The 10,668-nt window shown below is 50.2% G+C and overlaps 1 protein-coding gene across 1 annotated transcript; it reads left to right on the top strand.

Annotated features, from left to right (window-relative positions):
- Positions 1-889: 889 nt before the first annotated feature.
- On the top strand, positions 890-5,423 carry LOC136372350 (lymphocyte antigen 6E-like). Its single transcript, XM_066336955.1, has 3 exons — positions 890-941; positions 3,452-3,571; positions 5,266-5,423. Exons 1-3 carry the CDS (start codon positions 890-892, stop codon positions 5,421-5,423), a joined length of 330 nt encoding a protein of 109 aa, XP_066193052.1.
- The last annotated feature ends 5,245 nt before the right edge of the window (positions 5,424-10,668 follow it).

The raw sequence follows: 10,668 nt of genomic DNA, 5'->3' as shown, positions 1-10,668 counted from the left end.
TGCTGATGTCCAGCACTAAACATCCCGATAACTCTTTCCTTGGAAGCCTAAGTGGGACAGGCAGTCAGATGGAAGCCCCAGAAGGGATGAAGTTATCAGCTCCAGCTCCGCCCTCTTCATGCAGAGAAATCGTAAAGGCTGAGAACATTTTTGTCTCAAATACATTTGGTATTGAGCAGGACTTTGAATTGGAGGCTCCATGGAAAAGGGGACAAAGATATTTTTGACCCTTGCTGGAAGTGTTCAAAGCCAGATTTGGATGGAGCTTGGAGGCACCTGCAAGGCTTCCCTGTCTTTGGCAGGGGGCTGGAACAAGATGGTCTTTAAGGTCCATTCCAACCCAAACCATTTGATGATTTTATGATTTATGACTTTGTAGATAACCAAGTTATGCATTTCCTGCCCCCATGAATATCCAGCTTGGTTTACCCTGACTGTAGATGTTGGGAGTTCTCCAGGTCTAACCCTGGAAATGGACTTGGCATAACCCACCCAGATAATTCCATTATTTTACGCCACTTGTTGCCGTTTTTCTTGGAGAAAAGGAAACAACCTGGCCACAGATGCGATGATCAGAACAAAACCCCCACCCAGACACCAGCAGCACTGCTGGCCTAACCAGAGAGGAATTAAAGGATTAATCCCAATAAATGATGTGAATTCCCAGAGTGCTTTCACTGCTCCCTGGAATTGCCAGCGCAGCCTGAAGGCAACGCTGAGGTGAGAAAACAACCCATGTGCATTCCTGGCCTCTCATCTAATCCATGATCCCTGCCCACTCTTTCCAAATCGTTGGCTTCCTCATCACTCGGTCCAAAGGCAGGGAAGATTTATATCCTGTCCCCAGGTGAGGGTGTTTTTCCTGGGCTGCGGAGACGACTGGAAGAAGATGAAGTTGTTCCTCCTTGCGGTGCTGGCTTTGGTCCTGTTTGCAGCTCAAGGTGAGGTTTGCTCCTAGATAAGGTACAGCTGAGTGTTTTAAAGGTAGGAGTGTTTCATATCCAGGGGAAGCAATCATGGAAGAGAGCTCCTCAGCTCTTGGAATGGTGCTGGGGAAGGACACAGAGCTCGTTTAGAGTTTTTTTAAATCTAGAATCTCGGTCTGGGTGTGCAAAAAAGTTTATTTTCTGACTGGAAATTTCCCTGTCCTACTGGATTTTTATTGAAACAAGACAGAGAAAAGGAGGCAGTTCCCACTGGACTGCCTCTGAGAGACTTCACAGGGTGTTTTCCTGTCAGGGTGGTGCAAGGTTGTGGTTATTCCTATATTTTGATGAAGACAGTACAATGCTCTGTGTTCCTGGTCCACGAGGGCCACACCTCCAACATCTGGCCCTGTGCATCTGTTTCTACCCATCTTCAAGACTCCACAGCTTTCTGACTTCAGAGATTTTGGGACAAAGTCAGGGAATTAGGGAGAAGTTGGGATGTGGGCTGAACGGGTTAATGGGGGTGGGTATTTGCATAGTAATTGTGTTACAGATGGTGCACTTTATTTCACCGAGAGATGGTAAATTAAATCAGAGCCTTTTTTAAGGAATATGATTCTACATCATCTATAGACCAGACAGAATAAACCTTATCCTCATTTTGGAGAGCGGGACAGGCTTTGCCAGCGTTTGGAATTGTGCCACACGTCTGGTGCAGAAAAAGAATTCCTCAGAATAGTTATTTCTGGTTCATTGTGGCCTAAGAATACCTTTCTGCTATTTAGCTTTGTTCACTCACCAGAACAGTGATCCTGATAGATTTCCAAGTGTTAACAAGGCCCGGGAGACAGGGAGGTTGTCCTCAGTGCCAAAATGAAGCCTGGCCTAATCCATGTTGGATTATCCTGGCAGTAAAAATTAAGCATTCTCTGCATGTGTCCTAGGGCCGAATTCTCACAGCAAAGAGTAAAAAATCATTCTCCTCATTTTCTCTGTCCTTTAAACCAGGTTCTGGATTTCTTTTTGGGGGGGCACTGATGTCCCACCCAAAGACAAAGGCGTGGGAGCCTGACTTTTCTAAGCTGTGGAGGTCCCAATTAACCCTCTTCATCTGCCAGTGCTTTCTGCCTAATTAGGCTGCAGTTTAATAGTCCCCAGTGAGTAGAAAAAATGACCCCAGGCCTGGGGACAGCCTTGGAAACTCTTCCAGGAGTCCCTGCCCTTCCCTGCTCCAAGCATCACATCAGACTTGGTGCCCTCAGCCTATCAAATTGAAATTTAGGTTGGATATATGGAAAAAAAAATTCTTCTTTGTGAGGGTGGTGAGGGCCTGGCACAGGATTCCCAGAGAATTTGTGGCTGCCCCATCCCTGGAAGCGTCCAGGGCCAGGCTGGATGCGGCACTGGAAGAGTGGATTTGTTCTTTCATGGCTTTTATCAGACCTGCACCTTTTGTATTTGGGATTCCATAAAAAGTAGGGGATCATTTTTGCTGCTGCCATTTCACAGAACCCCAGAATCTTTTAGGTTGGAAAAGACCTCCGAGATCCTCAAGTCCAACCTTTGATCACCACCAGAGCTCTGAGTGCCATGTCCAGGCATTCTCTGGACACCTCCAGGGATGGGGACTCCACCACCTCCCTTGGGCAGCCCCTTTCTGTGAAGAAATTCTCCCTGATGTCCAACCTGAGCCTCCCCTGGTGTAGTTTGAGGCCTTTTTCTTTTCTCCTGTCCTTTGTTCTCTTTGAGCAGAGCCCGACCCACCCCTGGCTGTCACCTCCTGTCAGGGAATTGTGGAGAGCCAGGACGTCCCTCCTTTTCTCCAGGCTGAGCCCTCTCAGCCACTCCTGGTGCTCCAGATCCTTTCCCAACTCCGTTTCCTTCTCTGGAAATGTTCCAGCCCCTCAAAGTCTTTCTTGTCCTGAGGGGACAAAACTGGACACAGGATTTGAGGAGTGGCCTCACCAGGGCGCAGCACAGAGGGACAATCCCTGCCCTGTTCCTCCTGGCCTCACCATGGCTGGGAGGATCCCATCTCCCTCTGATGCCCTGGGAAGGCTGACCTGGAACAGAGACTGGACAGAGCTAGAGAACAAATTAGATATTTATTGAAAGGCCTTCAGGATCCTCCTTGGGCAGGTCAGGGGCCTGACCAAGGCTGAACCCAGGATGGACTAAAAATGGTCACAAAATGGCTGACCAGTCACAAAGTCTTATATTTTTATAAGTTTTGGGCTATTTGCATATCGGGATTTAATTGTCCAATTACAGGTCCAGGTTGTGAGGTCCCATCCTTCTTGTTTTCTCTCTTCAGCCCACCCTTGTTTGTGCTTTTGGGCCTGAAAGTTGTCCTTGGTGTCCAGCAGGAAAAGGATTTGTTTTGTCTCCCTGCTCTGTGAAGAGAGCACACTGACACTTAATATGAGGCTCAGAACTCACCCCTGGGCAGCACAGAATCTGAAATACATGAAAGCAAAATCTCAAGGCATCACCTCTTCCCTGTTTTCCGTCTCTTCCTGCAGCAAATGCCCTTTACTGCTACACCTGCAACTGGGAGCAAAGCAACTGGAGGTGCCTGAAGGCCGAGAAGTGCTCGGACGAGGACGAGTTCTGTGTCACCAACGTGGCCTCTGTGGGGATCGGTAGGTGCTGCCTCTGTGTCCCCCGGTGAGGGCTCAGGAATGGGGTGTGAGGTCTGGGATGGGTTTGTGCTGGGCTTGAAGGAGTCGTCGGGAAGCACAAGAGGGAGGTGGAGCCTTTCCTAACCCAGCCTGGCATTCCTGGATGTTTGAGACCCTTCTCCTTTCCTAACCCAGCCTGGCATTCCTGGAGGTTTGAGACCCTTCTCCTTTCCTAACCCAGCCTGGCATTCCTGGAGGTTTGAAACCCTTCTTTCCTAACCCAGCCTGGCATTCCTGGATGTTTGAGACCCTTCTCCTTTCCTAACCCAGCCTAGCATTCCTGGAGGTTTGAGACCCTTCTCCTTTCCTAACCCGGCCTGGCATTCCCGGAGGTTTGAGACCCTTCTCCTTTCCTAACCTGGCCTGGCATTCCCGGAGGTTTGAGACCCTTCTCCTTTCCTAACCCGGCCTGGCATTCCTGGATGTTTGAGACCCTTCTCCTTTCCTAACCCAGCCTGGCATTCCCGGAGGTTTGAAATCCTTCTTTCCTAACCCAACCTGGCATTCCTGGAGGTTTGAGACCCTTCTCCTTTCCTAACCCGGCCTGGCATTCCCGGAGGTTTGAGACCCTTCTCCTTTCCTAACCCAGCCTGGCATTCCTGGAGGTTTGAGACCCTTCTCCTTTCCTAACCCAGCCTGGCATTCCTGGAGGTTTGAAACCCTTCTCCTTTCCTAACCCGGCCTGGCATTCCCGGAGGTTTGAGACCCTTCTTCTTTCCTAACCCGGCCTGGCATTCCTGGATGTTTGAGACCCTTCTTCTTTCCTAACCCAGCCTGGCATTCCTGGAGGTTTGAGACCCTTCTTCTTTCCTAACCCAGCCTGGCATTCCCGGAGGTTTGAGACCGTTCTTCTTTCCTAACCCAGCCTGGCATTCCCGGAGGTTTGAGACCCTTCTTCTTTCCTAACCCAGCCTGGCATTCCTGGAGGTTTGAAATCCTTCTCCCCATCACACACTGAGATTGTCCTCTTCAGCTGTTGTTTTATTCCTGCGTGGAAAATCACGGGGGGCATTGAGAGAAGGGGAAGGATCCTTCAGAGGGAGAATAAATAAATAAATGAATAAATTTGAACCTTGATTCCTTGTTCCCTGGGAGCAGAGCCTGACCCCAACCTGGCAGCACCCTCAAGGAATTGCAGAGAGTGAAAAGTTCCCCCTTGAGCCTTCTTTTCTCAAGCCTGAGCCCCCCAGCTCCCTCAGCTATTCCTGGTGCTCCAGGCCCTTCCCCATCTCCATTCCCTCCTCGGGACATGCTAGAGCTCCTAATTTATTGTAGTGATGGGCCAAAAACTGACCCCAGGATTTGAGGTGGGAGAGGGAACAGTCACTGACCAGCTCCTCATGGTCACACTTTTTCTGATCCAAGCCAGATATAGAGGGAAACAGAATGATTCCCCTCAAACGGAGAAGCCTGGAAATGCGATTTAAATCCAGGAATGAACATTGTCATTGTACACCTGAAAAGGTCTTGATATGAGGATCCATGCTGGGAAGTGCTGGATGCCTAACACAGATAGGGAATTCCTCGTGTAGGAGGTCACCAACAATCCCTGGACTATGGGGAGGACAATGGGACTCTTCAACCCAACCCCATCCTGCACAAGGATCACTCGATAAACCCCACTGCTAACCTGCTCTCTCCCTTCTCTGGGCCAGGCTCTCTGTCCATATGGAAGAGGATCACCAAGAAGTGCTCCAGCACCTGCCCACACCACAACTTCCTCCTGGGATTGATCACCTACACCTCCTACTGCTGCCAAAGCTTCCTGTGCAACCTGACTGCCTGCCCAGGGCCCCGCCTGGCTCGCCCATGAGGAGTCCCATTCCGTGTCCTCCTTCAGCTGCCCCATGCTGCTGGGGAGAAAATGGACCCTGAAGGATGGAAGAGCTTGGCCAGATTCCCCCAGGAGGGTGTGGACATCGAGCAGGAGGAATAGATAAAGTATTGTGGTCATCGTCTCGTCCTGTGGTGAATCCCAACCTTTTTGTCATTTTGTTCTCAGCCCTGAGCCCTGCGGCTCCAGCATCCCCCACCAGAGCTCTGAGTGCACATCCAGGCGTTCCTTGGATGCCTCCAGGGATAGGGACTCCACCACCTCCCTGGGCAGCTCCTTCCAATGCCTGACCACCCTTTCTGTGGATAAATTCTCCCTGATGTCCAACCTGGACCATCCCGGGTACATCCTGAGGCCCGTTTCCTCTCGTCCTGTCCTTTGTTCCCTGGGAGCAGAGCCTGACCCACCCCTGGCTGCACCCTCTTTTCAGGGAGTTTTGGAGAGTCAGAAGGTCCTCCTGGAGCCTCCTTTTCTCCAGGCTGAGCCCCTTTCCCAGCTCCCTCAGCTGCTCCTGGTGCTCCAGACCCTTCCCCAGCTCTCTTTCCTTCTCTGGACACTCTCCAGCCCCTCAGTGTCTGTCTTGCCATTCTCTGTCCTGCAGCCTTGGGAGGGAGATGCTCCTTCTGCACCTTCTCCATCTCCAGAGGGGTTTCTCCTGGAATTTCATCCTATTTTGGGTGCAGCTGGAGCCACAGAACGGAAACTTCTGGGCAAAATTAACAACTCCTCTTATCTGCACATCTGTCCTCACCTCCTCTTCCAGCATCCTTGGGAATCCCTTCCTTCACGTTGCTTTGCTGTTGTTGGAGCCACACGACCTCAGCCAGGGCCAGCAGCTACCTGGACTCACAATTCCTACCACTTGGAATTGTGCCTTCCAGCAATCCATTCATTCACCTTTTCCTCGGACATCCTCCAAAGCCACAGCAGGGTAATCATCATGGAATATCCTGAGTTGGAGGGGATCCACAAAGATCATCAAAGTTCAGCTCCTGGTCCTGGCACAGGACAACCCAAACAATCCCACCCTGTGCCTGACAGCTTTTTCCAAGCACTTCTGGAACTCTTGGTGCTGTGACCACTTCCCTTGGGAGTTCCAGTGCCCAAAGACCCTCTGGATGAAGAGCCTTTTCCTGAAATCCAGCCTAACCTTCCCTGACACATCTCCAGTTGTTCTCTCAGGTACCGAGCACCATAGCGAAGAAATCATTTTCTTCCCCTCATGAGAAGGATTTGCAGCTTTGTGTCGAGCTGCTGAGGAAACTTGGAGAGGTTTATAGGGGAAACAGGGATCCCAGAGAGGCCAAATCTTTGATAGAGATGTTTCCAGAGGCTGCAGAGAAACGAGGGTAAAAAGGGGCTGGAAAAATAAACAACAACAAGACAACAAATGCTTTTCATTGCCAGATGTGCCCTGAGAGCCTCTCCTTTCTCCTAAACAGCACTTTTTGGAGGAATTTTGCTCTGGAAAAAATCATGGGATTGCTTTAACTCGAGTTGAAGCTCCCAGATCTGCAAAACATTGCTCAGCCAAGGGATGACGCTCTGTGTTGTGCTTCCAACCCAAGCCTGGTAAACAACAACAACGGGGACAAAAGGGGCTTTGAGCAGCGCAGAGCAGGGCTGCCTCAGGCTGGAGCCTGGGGCTGCTCGAGTTGCAGGATTTCTTCCCAAGTTCTGCAGAACAGGGAATTTTCAGGGATGTGTCTCTCTTTTATTAATCAACTTCTGCTTTCCTTCACCCCCTCCTACAGTGTGAAAGAACATTTTCCTCTTATTTACAGCAGGATCTCTTCCCAACCCTCTTCGGGAATTTTTATATTTCCCATCCTAAAGCAATTCAAGCCCCCTCCCTTCCCCCAACCCAAAGCTCCTAATTTACTCATCATACAATATTTCCTCATAAAAAACAACAAAAAGCCCAACAAAAACACAACAACAACAACAAAAAGAGATTTGTGGGTTTTTTTTTCTCCTGTGTGCCAGAATCTTTCCGTTCTCTGAAAGCACTGAGGAATCCCAGTTGGACAGACTCTAATAATTAATATTTCATTGGGTTGGATTTATTCTTCCTGCAGTCGTGGAAACAGAGGCTCTCCCAGCCTGCAGGAAAACACAGTCGGCTTTTTTTTCTTCTTTTTTTGCTGCTTTAAAGCAAAACTGGCTGGGTGGTTGTTATTTTTTTTCTTGATTTGCTGTGCCTTTGCTGCAGAAAAACTTCCTTGTGCCCATGGATAATAGAAAGGGAAAATAAATCATCCTGAGCATGGTTGAAGAGCAAAAGGTTATGTTTTTTACAACATAAAAAATAAAGTAAAAGCGAGGAGGTTTAAACGGGGATATTGGAAAGAAAATCTTTATTGGGAAGGGAGTGAGGCCCTGGAATGGATTTCCCAGAGAAGCTGTGGCTGCCCCTGGATCCCTGGAAGTGTCCAAGGCCAGGTTGGATGGGGTTGGAGCACCCTGGGATAATGGAAGGTGTTCCAAAGGCAGGGAGTGGCACTGGATGATCTCGAAGGTCCCTTCCAACCCAAACCATTCCATGATCCTACAAATCCCACTGCAGCTCATGGAAATCCCTCCTCCCATAATGCCAATCAACCCTGGTAGCAATTACTCCTCCCCAAGACATTTGAGATGTGCAGGGAGGAGAGGAGGGTGTGATTCCCAACCACTAATTTTGGCCAGGAATTAAGGCCAGTTGGGACCACGGGGAGATGGGAGTCATTAACACACGGATGAGGCTGCCCAGAAAATTACACCTGAGATGTGTCAGGCAAGGCAGCATCCACCCCTTGGACTGGGAAGGTGTTCGGAGGATCCTGAACAAAAAAAAAGGGTTGTAAAAAACTTTTTCTCCTCACTCCAGACCACTCTGAGCTTTTCCTCCCATCCAAAGACTTGGACAGAGGTGAAGATGCTCCAGAGGCTCATCCAGGTGTTATTGCAGGAATCTGGGGAGGGAATACCCAACCTGGTGAACATGGGGGCAGAGGGGAGGGAGAGATATTGTCCTCCAAGGCATGGAAAAAGCTCTTTGGAGGAAGAATCCGCTGAGCAGGGCACTGAAAGAAGCAACACAAAGCAAACACAGAGCCCTTTCAGCGTCTGGAGCCGGCAGGATCACGTGGAATTGAGATGCAGCAACAATTCCAAATGGAATAATAACTGCTTGGCTGTGGATAATTATCAGTTTAAACACCTCAGGGATGAGGGGTTGGATGGAGTTGTGACGTGGGTCCTTCAGGTCCAGGACAGTTGTCACCCTTCATCTCTGCCGTCAGAACCACCAACAGCCAAATCCCGTGGAAAAACTTATCCCCCTACCAATCCACGTGTGTGGGCGAGGCTGAGGAGTGCTGGGAGGGGAGGGGGGAAAGGGGATAGAGCCATTCCAAACCTTGGAAAACCTAGGGTTGGGTTTCTTCACCTGAGATTAAAGTGGTTAAGAGTTTTTTTTTTACCTCTGAAAGCCTTGAGCCAGGTCACAAGGAGTCTTCAAGATCTTGTTTTCTCGATTTCTCATGTGGTTTATTATTTCATATCTCACAATATTCTCTGTGCCCAGCTGAGATCTGAACAGCAGTGAGGACATGAGATGACTCCCCTCACAGTGGGACGTTGCAGCCCCTTTTTACAGAAAACTACATATTGCTTGTTTACAGTATGTTCCAATACCTGTCACCTATACTGAAGGGTCAGCTCTACTCTGACCCAATCCCCTTAAACCACTTTGTGCCACTGCCACCAGAAGATGGAGGCCAGGGGAGAAGAAGGAAGAACTAAAGGCACCACCCTAAATTCTCCATCTTGTCCCCCATGTACCTACATTCTAAAAACTCAAAACTGCATGATTTTTTCGTCACACTGTGGAGGTGGGCGGAGCCCCGGCTGCTCTGCCCTGGAGGGAGCCAAGCTGAGGAGTCAAGGAAGAATTTTGCAACTTCAGCCAGAGCACCTAAGACAAAGGCAAACCTCCTAGCCACGGCGACCTGGCTGGAGACCCACAAGCCCCCTCGGGATTTTATGTAGATCTGTTACAATTGATTGGTTCTGTACCCTTTTCCTCCCACCCTGGTGTCCCATAAAAACCCCTGGGTTTCCTCTGGTCGGCAGAGGTTCCTCGTCCCTGGACCCTTTCGCTGGTACCATTCCAATAAAGTACCACCTGCGGAAATTCCGCACGAGACCTCTCTCTCTCTCACCACGGCCGGCTAAAAGAGGGGCTAACTCACAAGGGCATGAGCTAAGAGCACTGAGCTGAAATCACTGAAAGCTGAAATCACTGAGCTGAAAAATCACTGCTCTGCCCGATGCTGAGAAGCCCCTCTGCCAGCTGAGGAGTGCCCTGACCCCCCAAGGAGCTGTTTCTAGCGAGACATCCTTTGGGGTGGCTGTGGCTCTCTGGGTCCCAAGCGGCGGACCCCATCCACCAGCTGGCATATCACACACTGAGCTAAACTGCTGTTTTCACATCTTTGTGGTTCGTAATTCTTCTCTCAATGTTGGAAGCCGTTCCCATGGGCTGAAGTCAAAGGCAGTGTCTTCCTGAGCTCATTACCAGGGTCTGTTACCCCCCTGCACAGCTCCAAGACCCCCCTGCACAGCTCCAAGACCCTTTTGCTCGAGTCCCAAACCTCTCTGCCGAGATCTGTGGCCTTCCAGAGGAATGCCCTGGACTCCAACAGGAAAAGAGGGAGAGGAATTCCCAAGGCAGGGAATGGAAGAGGGGATCCCCATGGAAGAGGGGATGTCAGGTGGTGACATGTGACCATCCCACTGTCCCCCTGCCACCCCCACCACGAGATGAGTGTTGGGCCAGGCAGGAAAACCCCAAACCTCCTCTCTGAGGCACAGAAACCCCAGAGATGTTTCCCAATACTCTCTGTAGGGTTCAGGGAAGGGGGTGAGGTCCTCGTTGGGTTTAGGGAGGGTGACCAACATCACTGGGATTCCGGAGTGACCAGCTGGATCACAGAAACCAGGGAATATGGACAGGGGAGAAGTGACCTGGCTGTTCCCAGCAGGGACCAGGGATGGACAAACGCATCTCTGAGCTTGTGACACTTTCCTGCTGGAGTCTGGGTGGGAAAGGAGCAGGAAGTTCAGCTCAGCTCTGGGGGAAATTCCAGCTTTTTGGGGAAACCAGGAGTTTTCCAACCCAAAAGCTGGAAGCTGAAATCTCAGCTGGAGCTGTTTGGGGCCAAGATGGAACGAAACAAAT

The sequence above is a fragment of the Sylvia atricapilla genome, chromosome 1 (genome assembly GCF_009819655.1).
Source record: "Sylvia atricapilla isolate bSylAtr1 chromosome 1, bSylAtr1.pri, whole genome shotgun sequence".
Lineage (NCBI taxonomy): Eukaryota > Metazoa > Chordata > Aves > Passeriformes > Sylviidae > Sylvia > Sylvia atricapilla.
This window is presented reverse-complemented; position numbering and strand designations above follow the sequence as displayed.

Excerpts from the sequence above, each read along its gene's own strand:
- LOC136372350 (XM_066336955.1), top strand. The coding sequence starts at position 890 with ATGAAGTTGTTCCTCCTTGCGGTGCTGGCTTTGGTCCTGTTTGCAGCT. Across the intron at positions 942-3,451 it reads GGTCCTGTTTGCAGCTCAAG|CAAATGCCCTTTACTGCTAC; the intron begins GTGAGGTTTGCT and ends CTCTTCCTGCAG. Across the intron at positions 3,572-5,265 it reads CGTGGCCTCTGTGGGGATCG|GCTCTCTGTCCATATGGAAG; the intron begins GTAGGTGCTGCC and ends TCTCTGGGCCAG.